Source organism: Heterocephalus glaber, unplaced genomic scaffold, assembly GCF_053883595.1.
Source record: "Heterocephalus glaber isolate CG9 unplaced genomic scaffold, H.glaber_assembly_v1.0 deba00001687, whole genome shotgun sequence".
NCBI lineage: Eukaryota > Metazoa > Chordata > Mammalia > Rodentia > Bathyergidae > Heterocephalus > Heterocephalus glaber.
Genome location: NW_028258412.1, coordinates 16,006,554 through 16,027,416, shown reverse-complemented (window position 1 = coordinate 16,027,416; position 20,863 = coordinate 16,006,554). Strand labels below are relative to the sequence as shown.

The window sequence follows — 20,863 nt, the reverse complement described above, 5'->3', positions numbered from 1 at the left end:
AAAAAGACAGAAGTCCTTTTGCACAGCTCGCCCCCATCTATATCTGGAACATGGCTCCCCTGGGGCCTAGTGGAAAAATAGGGCCTTGAGCACCTTTTTCTGTTGGCCACAGACTGGGTGCGACCCCTAACCCAGAAGAAGCCCAGCAATGTTCTCCACGGCCTGGTTCCCGGAAGGGGCTAGGTGGCAGAATCCTTCACACCCTGCATTCCCAGGGCCACCTCCCTCCTGCTGAGCCGCAGCCACACTGTGACTGTCAAGTGAGTCCCCAGCAAGGCCACCCGCAAGGCTCACAACAGGAGGACGGCACGTGGTCTCCTAAGCAGACACCCTGAACACAAAGCCGAGGCACCGAGGCCCGATGTCCTCAGGCACACAGGGCAACACAGACATTGTTGGGACAATGTGACAACACTACTGCAAAGAACCCTAAATCTAGGCCCCAAACCGGGAGCCTTTCTGCAAAGTCCAGGCAGGGACATACTGAGGTAAACGACACTCCAGGAGAGTGGACTGCCCAGTGCCCCCTTCTGGCTCGGAAAAGACAAGGACTGGGCTTGGCACATTTGCCTGCTGGGGTTCTGAGCCTGCTAAGCAGTAAGAGCGGAAAGAAGGAAACCAGTTTCTTTATGGGAGAAACACAATGATGAAGTTGGCAACTGTGTGTCTCAGCAAGGGAAAATATCAATCTGTAAAATAAGAAGGCTTTCAAAAAATATATATATATTTTTTGGTACCAGGGATCGAACTTGGGTCTTTGCGCTTGAGCAGCAGACGGTGAAACCACTGAGCTAAATCCCTGGACCCAAAAAATATGTTTTAAGAGAAATGAAGAAGCACAGAACTTAAACTGAGCAAAAGATGAACCAATGAACATTTAAACGTTCTGGAAAATCCTGAACAGTCTTTCAGGATGCCCTGAAACTGTCAGAGACATGCGTTTATTTAAAATTTTCAAAATATGAGTCCATACTGGGGACAAACTGCCTTTGAGCCCGTGGCATCCCTTGCTCCCGAGGGGCCCCACCAGCAGTGTGTGTCTTTCTTAGTGAACATCCTCGACATACTCAGAGAACATGGGAACTTGTTTTACGTGTGCTTATTTACACAAAATGTAGTTGAAGCATTTAACCGAAACTGGATAATTTCAGTGTTGCTTAGTATTCCACAGTCTAAGCAGATGCCCCACTGTCCAGGCAAGTCCTTAAGAATGACAAGTGTTTTGCTATTTTCAATAAGGGACCACCACCCTTGTAAAAAAAATAATGTCAAAGAAGCCCCTGAAATGCTGTCACTTTTACACCCACCTCCAGTATGGGGGTCCTCACTCACATCACCACACTTGCCACCATGTACGGACTGCTTAGTGGGAACTGACACTGGGTGAGGACATATCTTCCAGGCATGCTACCAGGTGGAATTTGTGTTATGAAACATTTAAGCACTAGATCTCCCATGGCAGCTTAACTCCTGACCTTCCTCTATGAATGGCTGACTTAAATCCAGAGCATCTGCAAGCTTGTTTCACTGGTACCAGAAAGTCTGCATGGAAGTTGGGAGGAGTTGCTTCTCTCCCACCTGGTGCCAAGGCAGTGCTGAAGGGTGCCCCCTGGTGGCAACAGGAAGTTACGAACAGGCAAGATGCTACTCAGGTGAAATCTAACACACGGAGGGAAGAATTAGGGGAGAATTCTCCTACGCTGTGCAGACTAAAACTGTTAATAAAGACACCATCCATGTTTGTGGTTTCAATTCATTCTTCAACTCTCTGTGGAGGATTAATAATTAGAAAAGCATTACCAATGGTCTCAAGTTAATAGGATCACCGAAGTCAAAGGCTGAAAATTTAGATGGAGAAAAATGTAAAACAAAATAAATTAACCTAGAGACATTCAAAAATATATCTCAATGTGTTTTCATAATTTAGCCTCTCTGTTCAGTGTGGTGGCTCCTGCCTGTTATCCCAGTACTCTGGGAGGCTGAGGCAGAAGGATCGTAAGTTTGAGCTTAGCTTAGGGTACTTTAGTGACTTAGTGAGACTTATCTAAACATAAAAAATAAAAAGGGCTGAGGCTGGGGCTGGGGCTCAGTGAAAAGGTCCTGGGCTCAATCCCCAGTACCTCCCACAAAAGTCTCTCGAGGTCTCAGCTCAGCATGGGCTAATGGGAGCATAAAGTTATCTCAAACGCAGATAGAACACTGAATAAATAAAAATCTAGGAATAAATCTATGGTAGGAGATGGGTAGGGAGAGGGATTGAGGGGGAAAGGCAGGGCAGGAGAGGAAAGCTCTTGTTCACAGAATTGAGAGCAAAAGCAGAAACTTCCCATGCTTCAGTTCTTGTGTAATGATTTAGGCAGGGACAGTTAACTGATGCTGGAACAAACTGTAATGTCACAGGCCGCTGGGAAAAGAGGTACACACAAATGCCACAGTATGACTTCATGGATTCCCTGCTAATTACAGAGGGAAAACTGAGCCTTACGCAGTCACTTCATCAAACCCAGCATCGCTCTTGACGGGCACTGAGAGCCAGGGGCAGTAGGTGAGAGCGACGAGAAGCAGACAGCACTGACATCTAGTGCCCTTGGGAAAACGTTTACCCTCATCCAATCAAGCCTCTGACTGAACTTCTGGTTCGCAGACAGTGAGACAAATCCAGTATTAGACAGTTTGCAAGACGACTGACCTGGATTCTTCTAAGTCAAAGTCATGACAGAAGAGGAGAAAGATGAAGAATGAGTAACTGTTCTTTTTTTTTCAGTACCAGGGATCAAACTCAGGACCTTGTGCTTGCGAGGCAGGCAGCGGAACCACTGAGCTAAATCCCCGGCCCTAATAATAAATTCTTTAGAAGACTTCTTATGGCAACTGGGAAATCTGAAAAAAGCTGAGTGAACACCAGATATTATGAAATACTGTTATCTGGTTAGTGTGATACTGTTACTGTTTCAACACAGGGAAACGTCCTCATTCACAGATGCCTGATTAACAATATTCTTTCAAATGGTAAAGAAAAAAGCCAGAATCTCTATCTACAGACGAAACACAGTGTTATCTGTTGAGCCTCCTGGAGGATCAATGGGGGTAACTGATTCTGACACTCATTCACTGGCACTTCTAGTTGTCTCCCTGTCTCTCTTTCTGGGACAGGAACCCCCCCCCCCCCACCTTCCGCTGGGGTCTGGAATGACCCAAGGTGTGGGAGACATCCTGAGTGGAGGGGGCAGACTCAGCCACTGCAGTCCTGAGCTGCGGCCCTGTCATTCCACAGAAACACTGGATGTGAGGTGCTGATCAGGACAGGGTGCTCAGTGAAGTGCAGGGCAGGAGTGAGAAAGGCTTGAGGAAGGAAGTGACATTAAACCAGACCTCCTGTTGTCAGGAGCAGCCATCTGTATGAAGACCTGGAGGCGAGCAAGAATGTTTAAGGAACAAAAATGTGAATGGCTGGGTAGCACGTATGGCAGGACAGAAGGGAGATGGGGCAGGGGGCAGCCTAAGCTGCAGTGGTGTGGCTCAGGAAATGGCCCGTGGGAGGGCAGGCCTGGGAGGCCTGTGACTACCTCAGGAGGTAGTCAGTGACATAGGCGAAGTCCACTCCCCAGCAGCAGAGCAGCCACAGCTATGCAGTGTCAGCTCGGACTAGCAAGGGAGTGATGAGCACAATGGAGCCAGAGCAGAAAGAGCTGCCCGGAGTGGTGTCACACGGTGAGACAGTACACACGGGGGCACCCGACAGGGGCCACACGGGCTCAGGGTGAACGGCACAGGAGTGGCCTGAAGACCCCAAGTGCCCTCAGAGGCAGGAGGGTGTGCAAGAAAGGCGGGAAGGCCAGGGGACTCTAAAGTCACCAGCATGCTAAGAGTCAAGTGTCCCAGAGCCACGGACATGGCCCAGGAGAGGACACTGTGTGGGTGCCGGGAGCTGTGAAGGGGCTCCTCCTCACCTCTGCCCCACACCTCCGGAAACAGAGGTCCCTGTGCGATATGGGAAAATCACGAGGAGCAGTGTAGGAACAGCTCTGGCACTAAGGCTGTCTAAGCACTGAAACCGCCAATTAAACAAGGCAGGCTGCTAACATTATTCAAAATCACTCAGTGCAATCCAAATTTTAGAGATGGTGACAGTGAAAGGCAGACATTATTTTTCAGTAATGAATACTTTGACTATCAACCTCACGTGGCACGTTAACTCGGTGAGAGGTGAATTCCTTCCTGCATCTTCAACAGGACAGACTCAGGAAACCTAAAGCCAAATAGCTATTCCAAAAAGCCATTTTCTAGTCAACGTGTTTCTGGAAACTCAGTACCAAATACTCCAAGTCTTCATGCCAGCCCTGCAGAGACAATGACTGCTGGCAATGAAGCTGGGAAGAAAATTCCCTGTGACTCTTGTGACACCTGGTGCGAAGCACAGCGTAAGATCAGACCGCCCTGCGTGTCACTCAATAATTCCCAAATCACTTTGAGTTTCAGAAATGACTGGCATGACTTTTGGACACAGCTTCAAAAGTGAAAGCACATCGCTGCTGGAGGCTCCACCAGATAAGGGCACACAGGGACCCCCTCTTCCACCTTGTCAGCAACTGGCAGAGGCTGAAGGACCCGCAGTCTCGCAGCACAGCTACAGAGGCTCCGCCCTCGGCCTCTGCTGAATTAACAATGATTAGTACGAAAACTTCTACCAGCCTTTTTCCCCCGGTGCCGGGGCTGAAGCCAGGGGTGTGCACATGTGAGTGTGTTAGACAAGCGCTCTGTCACGGAGCTACAGCTCAGCCCTTTCCAGCCTCTGGGCAGTGTCTGACTTTTGCTTGGTTTTTTTTTGAGACAGAGTCTTGCTACGTAGTTCAGGCTGGCCTTGAACTTGCTGTATAGCCCACACTGGCCTTGCATTCATGGCAATCCTCCTGGCTCAGCCTCCCCAGTGCTGGGATTGCAGGCGTGCGCCACCAGGCCTGCCATGTCTGACATTCTTATACCAGTATTTCTGTCACTGGACTCAGTCAGGTCAAACCTCATGTCTTGGTCCAGACGTGAAAGGCACGTTGTGATGGTGAGAGATGAGGCTCTCTGCCAAGCGGCCTGGCTGTGAACTTACACTCGTGTGAAATGATGATGACAGTGATGGCTCTCCAATGCAGCTAACAGAGATCAGGACGCTGCCGGTCACACTATGACAGCGTCCACGCTCCATTTGTAATAAGATTAACGTGAATAGTTTGGTCAACACACAATACTCTCAAATTCTATCTATTAAACAGAGAAGCAATTCAGCAGGGACAAAGGAAAGGCAGCCTCACACTGAAGGCCTGTCTCCTCAGGCTCCGTCAGTCCCCATCTCAGATATGCCCTGGCCGGACACCTGTTAAAAGATGGCAGTTGCCCCAAAAGTTACCAAGCACCTAGCTGTTGGCTAGGGCAGTTGATGCGCGGCAGTGGACTGCAGTTCCCACAAATGGCCACACGAGGGCAACTCTGGGGGCAGTGCAGCTGGCTGCAGGTCCCCAGGCTACAGGTGCAGGGAGGCTCCTTCAAGGGCTCCGGGGGACCAGGCGGAGTCTGGGAGGCAGAACTGTTGGGAATCTCATTGGCACACGCCATGATCAACAGATCACAGGTTGGCAACAGCACTAGAATAGGATCCTGGCACGACTGTGTGTGACCAGGTCACGCTTGGTACGGCTGCACCAGTGCACGCCCACCTGTTAAGCTCATGTGGTCCTTCTGAGGCTAGCCAAGGGACAGCTGCCATCCCTATGCACTCAACGCCCAGGCATCACTGTGGGCCCAGGCAGAGTGGCTCCTTACCTTGGGCTGCGTATCTACAAGAGCCGTCCTCTACCAGCACATTGTAGAAGGGCTGATGGTGGCCGTGAGGCAGGCTGTGCACGTTCATGTTCCGGATCCACTCGTGGCCCATCATGCAGGTGGGGTCCCAGCCGTAGATCACACAGTTATAGCCGTACCTAGCGAGCAGGAGAGGACGGCGGGTCAGTTCCTGGGACACAGAGCAACGGCCTGGCTCCCCTTAAGCTCACATTCTCACACACTTCCCTGCTTTTATGCCATGTTGAATCACGTTCTTTTTAGGACTCTCCTGCCCATCTTCATAAATTTATTGTCAGGATAGCATTTCACTTCGAAAAGAAGAACTTCAATAGAGCCATAGGACAACACGGTCATCCAAATGGAAAAGGAATCATCAGGGCATTAACCTGATTGCAATGCACCACAAGTGACTCGTAATGAAATAAGGGCCCAGACACACAACCCAGATGTGTGAAGATGAAATACCCTTATGACATGAGACAAGGAAAGATTTCTTAAACAAGACGCTAAAATATAATCCAGAAAGGCAGACTAACCAATCTGACAGCATTAAAACTGAGAGACTAGATGCAGTGGCACACACCTAACTCCCAGCTACTCAGGAAGCTCAGGCAGGAGGAACACAAGTTCAAGGCCTCCCTGGGGAACTCAGTGAGACCTTGTCTGAAAAAAAAAAATTAGGGCCGGGGATTTACCTCAGTGGTGCCGCTGCCTGTCTCGCAAGAAGGTCCCGAGTTCAATCACTGGTACCAAACAAACCCCCCCACCCTGCCCCCCTACAAAACCACAAAACCAAAAAATTAAAAAGGGCAGAGGATGTAGCTCAGTGGTAGAGTACTTGCCTGGCATGCACCAGGCCCTGGGTTCAATCCCCAGTATGCCAAAGAAAAATGAAAAGCTGAAAGAATAAAGGACCTTGATCGAAACAGCTTATATATAACATTTAGGACAATGGGGGTTAAGGAATTATTTTTTAGATGTGGTAACAGGACAATAAATATAGAAATATAAATATATTTAGAGAAAAAGAAAGTGAAGAGCCAGGCGTGGTGGTACAAGGCTGTAAGCCCAGAACTGAGGAGGCTGAGGCAAGAGCATTGCCTTGAGCTTGAGGCCAGCCTGAAGTGTACTACATAGTGAAACCTTGTCTCAAAAACCAAAAAACCAAACAAAGATACAAACTGCAAGAGCAGTGTGTGACATCTAGCACTTGCTTCAATTACTCCAGGGAGGAGAGATGAGGATGCGGAGGCAACGATGAAGACTGTCTGTATTATGTTAATACGGACGCTGGCTGACGGGAACATCACCTGACCATGCATTTGGCTCCATTCTCTTCAGGCACACACTGAAAGGCTAAGAAACACTGGCCCAAACTGGGAAGATATTTGGGACTTATTCTCCCACAGAGACCAGTGTACAGGATAAAAAACAACTACCTGTCAATAGAGCCTAGTAACTGAATGGAATATAAGCAAAGCACTTGAAACTGCACTTCCACAGACTCAGATGGCCAGTGAGCAGACGAAAAGAACCGCAGCCGGTGTGGTGTGGGGGTCAGGGAAGTGTAACGAAAACCGCAATGAAGGACCACGTGCCACCTACCACCTCAGTGCATTTTAAAAGGTCTAACAGTGACGGCTATCGGTGAGGACAGGTCCCCGCAGCTTCTGCACTGCTGGGGGGATGCACACTGGCACCATTACTTTAGAGAGAGTTTCATTCTGCCAGGTAAACAGACCACCTGCACCTCCTACCCAGGACCCAGACTTGAGGAGAGGGAAATTAAAGAAGAGCATTAAGGACAATAAAGCAGTAAGAGAAAAACCCTTTGCTCACAGAGTTGCTTCCATCTTCCTCACAGAGAAGGGTCACACATCTAGAGGTCACTAAAAACACCAAGACTGCTCAGGAAAATGAGCCAGCGCGTAAAGATCCGGTTCGGCTTTCTGTTGCTCCCGTGGTGGGCACAGCAAACAAGTGATCCTCGGGCTCACTGCTGCTCTCAGTCAGATCCTCCTCTGGCCGAATCGCTGCAGGCCACAAGGCTCGCGAGCACCTTCCACAGCCCGGTTCGGATGGACGAGGAGGACAGGGCCTCAGGCACTTACCTCTTATGCTTCATTATGAGCCCGATGGAGTAGCAGACATCCCTGTGCTTCTCATCAGAGCGCAGCTTAACCTCCACGCCTACCTCCTCCTTTTTGCGCTCAATGTGCTCTAGCGTGTGCTGCACCAAATAGCCCACCGCCCCGTGCTGCCCGGGGTCGAGGGTTTGGATGTGCTGGAGGATGTCAAGCACCTTCAAGACAAGACAGAAAGACTAGGAGATAATATTTTCAGCTAGGCCTTTTCTCTTTTGCAGCACAGGATTTAGGCCTACCTACGTTATCTGAGAAGGGCACGTTTGGACTAGGACGACTAAGAAGTTCTACCGTTCTTGGTCGTCATGGAAATGGTGGGAATGCTAGGAAGAGACTATTTTATCCTGCTACTTATGCACTGGGTAGTGAAAAACCCGAAACTGCTCTTACTAAGACAAAGGCATTTTGATACAACTGTCTCAGTGGTGGGTGTCACCAAAAAGGCAGCAAAGGGACAATTTTCTAAGTTTATGACGTTATACTCAAGGAGGGCAGCATGATTATCAGGGTTCTGGAATCCTGCTGGTCACACCGTTACCCTAACTCAGAAAGGAACCGGGTGTTCACACAGGCAAAGGGAGAAACCCGGTCTACCCGGAGCCTAAACCAGCAGCAGCAGATCGTGGCAGGACTGTAACTCCACTGTGGCAGTCTCTCTACTGTGTATGGCGTGGCTACAGAAAAATAACATTCAAGTAGAGTTTTCGAAACACATACACAGGGGCCAGGGATGTAGCTCAGTGGCAACATCTCTGCCTGGCAAGCATAAGGTCCTGAATTAGATCCCTGGTACCAAAAATAAACCCAAAAAACCCCCAAAACAAAACACATACACAGGTTTATTTAGCACCTGTGATGTTTACAGCATGTAGCTCAAGGTCTCTGATAGGTCTGTCCTTCTGATTCACTGAGTCCTAAATTATAGCCTGCTTGGTGGAGCGGCAACCTGGATTCTAATTCCAAATCTGTCAAACTAGCTACCTGTTTTTACTTTCGAATTACTTTTTCACTTCTCAAATGATGATTAAGCACTGCCCTACCTATTTCCTAATACAACTGACCTGTAAAAGTGTTGTGAAAATTAGTTTTATGCAACCTAAGATATTATCATCCCCAGATCCAGTCTTGTCTTCCAGAATGAGACTGTAGGAGCTCAACATTTCCTGATAATGAATTTCAGTATTTTACTCTCCACTGGGCACTGTGCCAAGTAGTCACTGCTGACCTCCAGAAGAGGAACTGGCCTAGTGAGGTTAAATAATCTGCCTGAGGTCACGGGATTATGAAGACGGTGAGTAAGGCAGACGCCCTGGATTTGACTGCCAACCTAAGGCCTCAGCCACCACCATACTGGCTCGAGCACAGGAGCATTTTAATTCATATTATGCAGAATTTCACATGTATAAAAATGGACAGAGTGCTGTAATGTAAGTAGGTGGAACCCAGATCCCACAAGAACTGATGGAGAGCCAATCCCTAACCACTTCCCACCTGCAGGAGGGTACCTTTAGCATGGGGACACGAGTGGCATTTCTTCTCCGTGGCTGAACTCAGAATGAGAGAGGAAACGAGATTCAGGGAAGACCACCCTCTTTCCCTGCATGTGGGTGAGGGCAGAACCAGAGAGGAAGCTGTGATTTGGGGCCTGGTGGAAGGACAGTGCTGACCACACTGTCCCCAACCAAACGCTCTAGGCCTGGACTCCAAGTGTTTACAACTTTTGGGGAAAGATTTTGGAATGCACGCCCTAGTGCCCCCGATGCATTTCCTTACGGCAAACTTCTGGAAAGGGCTGGAGAGTATCTGGGCTCTGTAGATTGTCTGGACTCTGACTCAGCTAGAACACCCAGCTGCTGCAGCTGACAGCAGCCAGACCCTGAGTGTGTGGTGGCTTTAGGAAAGCATCCCCACAAACTGGCTGGCCCTGCTGACCCCATGCTGGCTTGGATCCCAGGTTTCCCGAGGCTGTCAAGCTCTTGAATTTCTTGACATCCACCTGCGAAGGATCACTGCTTTGAGGCCTCTGGCAACCAGGGACTGATGCTGGGAGCGCCCAGTCAGAACAAACTTAACACACCCTAACTTAACACTTTCTTCCAACCCAAAACAGGCCATTCCCTACACACCCTCAGCATGGTACAAACTATCCTCCTACTGGAAACTCTGGACATCCTCCTGAAGTCTTCTTTATTCCTAGCCAATGAAGTTTGGTCATTTCTTATTCATTTAAAAAAAATTAAGAGCCTACAGTGTGCCAATAGCTGTGCTGAGAGTGTGGAGAATGCCAGAGTGAGCGGCAGAGGTGTGGGTCCATCTTTAGAGAACGTGGTCTAGCAGGGAAGGAGGATGAACCGGTGGTGCCATGGACTCAGGACAAGCTCCGGGGAGGGCCAGCTCAGGCCTGGCAGGAGCACCTGACCTTGCAGGGGCTGGAGTCCAGAAGTGAGCTGCAAACAGCAGAGAGTCAGCAGAGCACTGGTCCAGGCAGGGACACGGCACATGCAGAGATGGCAGCACACGGATGGAGGACATGGCTGGTACAGCAGAGCACAGGACAAGGCAGGGGCAGGCAGCTGGGCAGGCAGGGCCAGGGCTCTGAGAATCTATGAACCACGCTGCACAGATGCAGCAGGGGAACCACTCAGAGGGGCTTAGGCAGTGAAGGGACATAAGTGACATTTTATTGAGATGGCTGTGGCTACCACATATGAAATAGGCTTACAAGATTTCAGAGCAGAGGGAAGGAGACAAAGCAGGGGCCTGTGTGTGAATCTACAGAAAGACTGTTTCCAATGGGCAGCCTTCCCTGCCTCTGGAGCTGGAGCCAGAGCTGGACTGGACTGAAGCCCTCCTGGGTGAGGAGCCTCCTCTAGTGACCAGGCAGCTCTTAGATTCCTCCTCACTGGGAGCCTCAGCTTCCAGTCACCTCCATGGAGGTCACTTCCCTAGCTGATTCCCTGGTCACTGTGGGGAGGGAGCCTAGGGTGCACCTGGAATAATGGGTATGTGGGAGGCACCTGGATACTTTGCTCTGGAGCCCAAAACCTAGGAGCTATCAGCATGCAGGAGGCAAGTGAGGCAAAGGGGACAAGGAAGTGACCTTGTGCAAGGGTGCAGAGCACAAGAAAGCCAGAGATTAGCCTGGTGTAGCTCCTAGGGGGAGTCTGAGGACAAGAAGCTAGCAAGAGCCTGGGAACCAGAGGACACAGAGCATAGGGGACAGTGGAGGTACAGCAGCCACAGATGGAGAAAGATAAGGAAAGAAGAGTAGCTCCTGGATTAAGCAACAGGAGAACCATTTAAGCAAAAAGGGGTCCCAGCTTCCTTGAGCAAGAAAGAGGCAGTGGGTGGGTGGTGGGTGGGAGCGGGTCCCCACGCTCTGGGGAGTGTGCAAGTGACAGTGTGTAAGCGGATGAGGTGGTGGCCAGAGGCAAACATCAGCAAAGTGCTCTTTGTTTTGGTCCTCACAAAGGGGTGGGGATTTGCCTTGGAAAATCAGAGTGGCACCTTTTCTACTGCAATGCAGAGAAAGAGGGAAAGGATACCTATGGGTTTGGCTAACACGCGGGTCTGGAAGCAGTACAGTGTCTTAGCTTCGGGGTTCCCAGGGGATGGGGGAGCAGGGAGACTGGCACCTGTCAAAGTGGAATTCTTGGCACCACCTATGTATGCACAGGAGACCCCAGCAAGTTACCCAGCTTCTCTGTGCCTCATTATTTGTAAAATGACCAAAATGGAAACAGTATCGAGCCATAGGGCTACTGAGAAGATGGAAGATTTGATAAATGTCAGTGGCTTTTTAAATGTGACCATCTGGCACTCTCGATTTCCATCACAGTCACAGTAATGCTGGATTACTGCAGCAGTGACCACGGGGCTGATACATACTTCTTGGCTCTTCCTGTTTAATACAACAGAGAACAGGCAACTTTCTGACTTCAGCTCAGGATTGTTTTCCTTTCAGCTAATCAGGCCAAAGCATTCCACAAACTCATCTGACACTACCCAAATCCTGTAGACACGTTTGTCTACACACACAGTCGCATCTGCACACAGAATCCTGTCCGGCTGACCTCTGCTGGTGGCCACGGGCTGCTCCTGAGCCCTAGGGCCCCACTCTGCTACTTGGGAAAACAGTTCCTCATCTCAAGGCCACCCGAAGCCCTCCTGGGTGAGGAGCCTCCTCTAGTGACCGGGCAGCTCTTAGATTCCTCCTCACTAGGAGCCCCAGCTTCCAGTCACCTCCTTGCAGGTCACTTCCCTAGCTGATTCCCTGGACATCATGGGGAGGGAGCCTAGGGTGCACCTGGAAAAAGCCACTGCTCTTGGCTCTCTCTGGATAAGCTCAGTCTGGTGCGTGTAGCAGCTTTGGAACTGGTTTAGTGGTGCCTGCTTGGCAGCAAGGCGAGTGTGATCATTCTCAGGGACAGGGAGGCAGTTCTCACGTGGCAAGGTACAGTGTGAGTACCACGATGAGCCAGTGGTGGGAGGTAAGGCCACCAGAACATCCACAGACTTGTCCCTCAAAGAAGGGGGTATCAACAGCAGCACTTCTCAGGCTGACCTGCATTCAACTATGGAATTTACATCCAAAGAATCTTTGCTCTGCATTTCATGAAGGATCATGACAAAGCTAAACTAAAAAGTGACAGGAATTAGCTATGTGTACCTAGGAATCAGAAGTAAACGAGTAAAATAAAAAACTAAAGACAATGAACCATTTCTCCTCTGTGATGCCCCTCTGCCATGTGCCACTCTGCCTTGGAGCCAGCAAATTATGGACTGAAACCTCTAAGAACTGTGAGCTAAATAAACCTTTCCCCTTTAAAACAAACAAACAAAACCCTAAAGACTAATGATGGACAACTAAGCTGTGTGAGGAAGAACTGGCAGAGCCAACTTCCTCCTTAACTCTTCTGCCTCCTTCCAACGATGCCTGGCCGTGGACAGTGTCTACGTCAGAAGCCTGCGATTTCTCCCTCATGCGGCCTTTCTTAGACCCTCTTTAGATCTTTAGGCTGTGAACTAATGAGATAATGTAAATCTAAGCAATCCAGAGTCATTTACAATATTTACTTTCTCCAGGAACATTTTACCCCTCTCTAGTAACTCAGAGAGATCAATTTATGGCAATATCCCAGTGAGAACCCAGAATTAGATTTCTTCAGCATGCTGCTCTAAACAAACAGATTATTAACACATCTCCAGGGAACAGCAAGGGTGGGATGGGCCTCTTGCACTGTCAAACACGCTGAAGTCACGGAACCCACACAGAGTTTGCCAAAGGCCAATGCTGCTTCAGCGTGGTGGCTTTCTCATCAGGCTTGCTTTGGGCCAAAGGGGGCCAGTGTAATACCAAGAACAATCAAGTGGAATGGTAATGAAACTCAACTACTTCAAAGACATACCCAGTTCCTATCTAGTTCAGTGCCAAGACTTGAACCTATCTGACATCTGGTTTTCCTGTGTTCAACAGGGGTATTTATTTCTGGCCAATTTAGTTGCTAACATTCAGTTTTGTTTCCCCTGCTGAGTGAGGGGGACTCAGAGAAGACAAAGCTCAGATCCTGGTGGATGAGTGGCAGGATACTGGCTTTGTGATACCAGGTGCCAAGGGACTCATCACAAAGAGAATGGGCAATTCCTGACAGTAGAGTCAATGTCTCTTAGGATAGAAGGGACAGGAAAAAATATAATTGGTGGGACAAGATTGGGAGACTTCAAATAAATCTGTGGTCATTCCTCTGATCAATACAGGGATAAACTCAAAACAAGTGCCCTTCAATCCAGGACTCTCTTCTCTAAGGAAAGGGAAAAGCATCAATGTAAAATAATTACCTTCTCTGGCCAGATTCCCAGGTGGAAGTAGAGTCTGGCTTGGAGGAGCAGAAGCTGCACCTGGTCCGGGTACATTGCCAGGTACAGATCCAGCGAGTCTCTCAGGAGCTGGTACGATTGGTCGATGCCTTCCCTAGTGGAGAAAATCATCTTTTGTCTCATACTGTTTGCTTTTTCAGCCAAGTCCCCACCTTTTCCAAGTGTAGGTTTTAAAAATAATTGAAACAAATCCCAAAAGTTTTCTGATTCTGACATTTTCCCTTGGTTAAGAAAAGAGTTGTAATGCTTTTACAAAATACACAGTAAATATGAATCTCATGCTAAACAAAAATCTTAAGCATCTTCCTTAAGTAGTCACCTCAAAAACACTGTAATAATTAAAAGTAAATCCTGAGTAGACAGAGCAGAGGATTTCGGGGGCCCTGAAGCTGCTCTATGTGGAACTATCACGGTGGCTCCATGGCAGTCTGTGGTAGTTTAGACCCACAGAGGGCATAGCACTGACAGGGACCTGCATCGTAAACTATGAATGGGGGTGACGATGTGTCAGTGTAGGCTCATCACTTGTAACAAATGTCTACTTCGGGGAGGGCTATTGAGAGTGGAGATGGTGGTGGTGGGGGTAAGGCTGCAGGGAGGAAAGGAGATAGATGGGAACTCTGATTCTGTTCCATTTTGCTGTCAACTTAAAACCGCACTAACAAATAAAATCTATTAAAAAAAAAGAACCTGGCTATCAGGCAGAAAACTATCAACATACAATCCACAACTTTCTATTTTCCCAGGACAAACTTTTTTGGACTCAGAAGAAAGTTAGTTTCAAACTTTTGTTTTTCTGACCTAAATGACAGAAAGGTATAAATTAAAAGGTCACAAAGCATTTGGACACAAAACCATCCTGCCTCTGAAAAATAATCTTTGCCTAAGACACTCTTGTTACAAAGAGAACTTGTCCACTGCAAAGATTTCAAATAAAAGTCACTTAGCGCATCCTGACTGTGTACAGCTTTGTCACAGGAACTGGCTATTTCCTACTGTAGGCAGAAGCTAACGACAGTGGATGCAATACTTTGCTATATCTCAGGTGGGGTCACTGAATAAAATTCTGTGTAAGACACTCACTCTGCAGAACAATCAGAAGAGCTTACCGCTTCCCCAGGCTTAGCAGGTTTCCCACCATCCGCTGCAACACCTTCTTCACGTTGACCACCCCATACAGCGCTGCAGTCACGTGCTGGCCAATTAAGTACTCACATTCTTTCACTGTCAGCTGCTTGCCTTTCCCAAAAGCATCGATGTAGATGTAGTCAAAGATGTCCAGAGTTGCCCTATCCGAACAGCCAAATACCAGAAGAGAGCTGAACAATTCAGTATTTTAAGTTCCTATAATCAGAGGCTAAAGGTTAGAATAGTACATTTCTACTGACAACATTAAGGCCTTGTCCAGTTTAAACCTGACCCTTTACACAAGCTTAGCTGTATCCAGACCACAGGATCTTAAGAGAGAGCATCAATGCATGCCATGTAACATAGGAAGATTAATCCTCAAACTCATGGCCAGGGGCATCATACAAAATTCAGTTGGAGGAAGATATTGGGAATGGCTGAGGCAGTTTGTGAGTTCCTAAAATTAGCAGTAGCTAACCATGGGGATCCTGGGCCCTTGAGGATCTGAGGAAAGTCATGGCACATGACTGCAGAAGGACTCAGCCCTCCCTGCTGCCCAGCCTGGCCTCACAGAACTATGCTCCTGGACGCGTGGCTTCAGTGAACCTACCTCACCCCTGTAGAGTGGGGCCAGCCCACAGCGGGGAGGTGAACAGGGGTCACGGGACCCAAATTCTCACTGCGCTCTCCGAGGGCTCACGGAGGGGTTAGGTGGCTCTATCTCAGGTTGCTGTTTCTTTTCAGCAACTGTTTTACCTTGATCTTACACCCATTATAAATCACAGATTTTCTCTCTGGCTGCTACAAAGTCCAGCTGGATTTCTTCCTCAAGTCATGTTTATGGTCCACTTTAAGCAAAGACATTAAGACCTCCATAAATATTCTAGAAATAGGGAACTCTTCAATTCTTTTTTTTTTTTTTTTTTTGGTACCGGGGATGGAACTCAGGTCCTTGCGCTTGCAGGGCAGGTGGGGGAACCACTGAGCTAAATCCCCAGCCCCAACTCTTCAATTCTTTACGAAGCTAGACTCCTAAAGACAAGTATACAAAGATTACAGGCCAAAATCATTTATGAGCAGAAATGCAAAAAATCCAGGATGAAATACAAGTAAATCAAAGGCAGCAATGGTACTTTTAAAACATATAATTAAATAAGATGAACTCTAAGAATGACAGGAGAATTGAACATTAAAAAATTCTATTTCTGGGGCTTGGATGTAGCATATGCTTAGTGGATTCAATCTCCAGTAGCGAGAAACAAAAACAAAACCAAAAACTATTCCTGTGCATGCAGACCTCAAGAAAAAACATCTGATCACATGAGTAGACAGAAAAGGAATTTTGAAAAAAAAATCTAATACCTAAATCTGTACCTAAAACTCAGCAAATTAGGAATCTGGAGGACAGCTTTGATAATCCCAAACACTGGACTAGCCCAAACACCACACCTGATGGTGAAATTTGGAAAGCACTCTACTGAAAACCATACCCAAGGCAGAGGTGCCTGCTATCACCGTTTCAACTGTGTACAAAAGGAGCTAGATGACACAGTCAAGATAAGAAAAATAAACAAATATGTAAGGCTAGAAAAAAGAAAACTATCACTATTCACAGACACTGTGATTATCAACACTGACAAGCCAAGAGTTGATGACTGTTCACACCAACAATTTATTCAGCTAAGGTGTTGAACACCAAGCCTATTTTTAAATATCAACCACATTCCTGTATATTATTAATACTTAGGAAACTGATATTAAGAATTACCATTTATAACAGCACCAAAAATGTAAGGTACCTAAGAAGAAACAAGACACTAGTTTGATGAAGAAAAGGGTAAATCTTTTTCAAGCACACTATGAGGACCTGCATAAATGGACAGGCCAAGTTCACAGATATCAGACTCGACAGTGAAACACTGCAACGTTCCCTTTATTATTCCAGAAACCCATGAGTTAATCAACATCCTTGAGGGATTTTTAAGGAACCTGATTAAGAGATTCTCAATCTGTATAGAAGAGCAAAAGGTAAGAAGAGCCAAGGCAATTTTAAAGGCCTCGTGGGGTCTCATCCTACCAAGGAGCAGGACTAATTAAGTTATAGCAATGGAGGCAGTATGGTCTTGGTGTAGGGCAAGGAAAGAGACCGAAGGTAGGAGTGGAAAGCAGTTAGAGCAAGGACAGGAAGCACTGCAGCTCAGCAGGTACTTTTTGTTTTAAGATAGGGTCCTGCTATGTTGCCCAGGTTGGTCTCAAACTCCCAGGATCACTCAAGTGATCTTTCTGTAGCCCAAGAAGGGAAAACGATACTGTAGGTTCACATGCAGGGGAAAAATTACAGAAGGATCCAGGGAAACCTTTAGTCACTCTCCCTTGATGGTAGCATCTTGTGTGGCTAGAGTACAACAGCACAATTGGAACAGTGACACCAATCCAGTCAAGCAAAAAACCCAGCTCCTTCCCACCTTGGTTCTGTTTTAACCTGTCTGGCTATACCCAATGCAAGGCTGAGGCCCGGCTTCCTGTCCACGGAGTGGGACTGAGTCCTCGCCCCGATGACCAGATGCCCAGAGCTGCCTTACCCTTCCGCGCCTTGGCACCACCTCAGCAAGAAGTGACTCGGGAAGTTGACAGGCTCCAGGGGGACTCCCAGCTGCCGAGCAATTGTCAGGTACAGCAGCGACATGCTGATTGGGATTCCCGTTCTGCGGATCAAAACCTTAAGGACAAAAAATGCTTTGGGTTCAGAGAAACCATATGTGCTCATTCGCTCAATAAACAGTCTCATTAGGCACACAGCTTGCCTTGGGCCTGATGCTACTTTTTGAGGCTTAACCAGATGAATATTTTTTTATTCACAGCAAGGGACAAATCTAGTCCACTCACAATTTCTGTATAGTTGGCATAGGACAAGTTTTTAAACATTTTTTAATGTTTGAAAAAATAATCCAAAGAATACTATTTTGTGACACACAAAAATAACATGAGATTCAAATTCCAATGCCCATATATAAACTTATGTTAGAACATAGCCACGCTCATCTCCTTCTGTACTGGCTGTGCCTCCTCCACACTGTAAGGACAGCACTAAGGAGTTAAATCAGACGGCATGGTCCACAAAGCCCAGGGAATTGACTGCCTGCCCCTTTGCAGGAAGTCTGGCAACCTGTGTGTAAGACACGGTAAAATTGAAAGCAGCAGACAGCAACAGAATAGCTATATGAAGCCATACACCTTAAATCATCTCTAGATTACTTGTAATACCTAAAACTATACAGTATAAAGGCTATACAGTTGTTATTACCTAAAGGTAATAATGACAAGACAAGAAAAAAGTCTACGCATGTTCAATAAAAACACAATTACTACTTTTTTCCAAATAGCTTTGAACCACAGCTGGTTAAATATGTGGATGCAGCACAATATACTGTTATGGAGGGTCAACTTTTTTTTTTTAAACTACCATTACCCATATTTACCTGGTGCATATATAAATTTAGAGCATTATAGTAATCCATCCGATTCCCCTTGAACTTCAGTTGGTCATAAAGAACATAGTTCATGGCATCCAGCACCTGGCTCTGGAGTTCTATTTCCATTATCATGGAGGATTCGCCTGAAACAGAGATCTACTCTGGAGCACAAGCACAGACAAGGTTCGGACCCAGTGCCCTCGCCAGCCCATAACATGCAGAGATTAGCAATGGCTTCATAACCAAGTGCTGTCAATCTATGGATCAGAAGAGAGGATGTACTCAGTGTTTTATGTGTCACTTATCAATTTTTGTCAGATAATAAGTCTGCTCTGCTGAATTCCCAATTAACCAACTCCTCTAGTTCTAGTTTTCTTTTACAAATAGAGCTAGATCCAAAGCAATTCCATACCTGCCTTGAAGGCCAAGCTGGGATGGCGACTGTTTATGCCCCGGAGGGTTTTGCAAACAAGCTCCACGATGCTGTCAATCTGGGCCTGGATGTCTTTGAGGCTGATGTCAGAGAGAGGGTTGCAGTACTGGTCGATATAGACGGCTCCTGCAGATGGACAAGAATCATGAAATAAATTCTCCTTTCTACCCTACTCTTACTAGCTTGTCATTTGACCTGAACCCCTGGGCCATGGCTTTTCACACCATCCCAGCAGATAAGCTTCCTCCTTTGGGTGCCAGGCCACGATAACACACTGAGGAGGAAGAAAAGACATTTTCACAACAAAGGGGCTTACACTCCACTATGTCTTTCTTTTTTATTTTTTAAATAACCAAACTTCTCTTAGAGGTCATGGGCAAACCAAACAAAAAAAAGCAACAACAAAAAACAAAAACAATACTGCACGACATGTGGTATATTCCCATATTCCATTACAAAGAGAAATAAATGCCATAAAGGAGATCTTTTCAAGCTGTCCTATCCCCCACTTATAGGTTCAAAATCCAAAGACTCTGAAAACTCACAGTATAAGACAGCTCTTTTATTAAAAAAAAAAAAAAGTCAAAAGTCTTCATGAAACCCAGGACATTTCAACAAGTATTTTTCAAGGGTGAATGGTAAATGGACTTTAGTGGTAACTCTACCTTCAATTAGATAAATGGTTATTCTCGGGCAACCTGCAGCTAAAAAGCTATATAGAGCACACCAGAAACGCTGTCTATTAAAAGTCACCACCCTTCATAGCCTCAGGTGATCTTTTAACCTGGGGGAGGAAGAACTGCATCATCATTTGGGTATAGGACATTTTTATTTGGGAAACATTCAAGTTATCTTAAATTCAAGAGATCTCAGACCAGCTCAGGACCGGGAGTCCCCTACCAATACTCCAAGGAGCTGAAAGCATAGGAACGGGGGTCAAGAGGCCCAGACCCCAGACCTCTTGTGTCACTGCGGCCCAGGGTCTGGCTCTCCAGTTTCCCTGTATGTGGGCTGGAGAAGTTCATGCTGAACTTTTCTGAAGTCTATTCCACTCTAAAGTTATGGTTCCTCGGCTGGCTTCTTCAATGGCACTGGCATTATTCTAATCAGTCACCAAGGACCAAAACCCTGCAACCAACATTCATCCATCTACTCAACCATAAAAATCCTTCGGTGGCTTCCAGGGCCTACAGCACTGATTTGGAGGAATTTTGTGAAAACTATAACACAACTTTATGTTTGAAAACTGAAAACAAGTATCTGTTTTCAAATATAATCTACAGAAAATAAAATTTCTTGTACTTTTTTTTTTTTTGGTGGGGATCAAACTGGGGACCTTGTGCTTGCAAGGCAGGCTGCGGAACCACTGAGCTAAATCCCTGGCCCTCTTGCACTATTCTTAACGGTGACATAAACAGAAAACAGGAGACTCCCAACTGCAGTATGTACATAAGATTCTAAATAGTCAGGACATTTTAATCAACTAAAACAGATTTTTCACTTCCATTTGGATGATAATTTCATACAATTATCAAGCATCTAGACTGGGCATTGACGGGCGCACAGCAATCTTAACTCCAGGACCCGGTTCATAAAAAACTTTGTCAGTGACTAAAGAAACGAAATGTACATTTGCAACAAAAAGGATGAGAGATAGTTACTGTTAAATGCTACTGCAGTAGTTGTGAGGACAGAAAACTTTCCAAATAACCAGCTGAAACTTGATGGAGGTGAGACTTGAGCTGAACCTGGAGGGCAAACAGGATCTTTAAGAGGGAATTAGAAGAGAGATCCCGAGAACCCAACTGTATCTGTGGGCACGGCACAGTCAGATGAGTAACAGGGGGTGGGTCTGGAGCTGGGGAGGACTGGACTGTGGAGGGCCCTGGAAAGCAAGCAAAAATTTTAAAAGGCAAGTCAGCTGCCACAGGGGCTGCTAAAGAGGTGGGTTTCAGGCTGGACTGACTTGAGGGCAG

The 20,863-nt window shown here is 47.0% G+C and overlaps 1 protein-coding gene across 2 annotated transcripts in view; it reads right to left on the bottom strand.

Annotated features, from left to right (window-relative positions):
• Positions 1 to 20,863, bottom strand: part of Fbxo21 (F-box protein 21) — a 37,699-nt gene that overhangs the window by 2,971 nt on the left and 13,865 nt on the right. Inside the window, exons 5-11 of one of the 2 annotated variants that reach the window (XM_004843705.4) lie at positions 18,867 to 19,013; positions 18,461 to 18,597; positions 17,564 to 17,700; positions 14,963 to 15,142; positions 13,815 to 13,947; positions 7,944 to 8,155; positions 5,812 to 5,969 (exon numbers count right to left, since the gene is read on the bottom strand). In XM_004843705.4, the coding sequence (XP_004843762.1) occupies positions 5,812 to 5,969; positions 7,944 to 8,155; positions 13,815 to 13,947; positions 14,963 to 15,142; positions 17,564 to 17,700; positions 18,461 to 18,597; positions 18,867 to 19,013 (1,104 nt within the window). The remainder of the gene's footprint in view (positions 1 to 5,811; positions 5,970 to 7,943; positions 8,156 to 13,814; positions 13,948 to 14,962; positions 15,143 to 17,563; positions 17,701 to 18,460; positions 18,598 to 18,866; positions 19,014 to 20,863) is intronic. The other variant, XM_004843706.4, reaches the window with a different exon arrangement.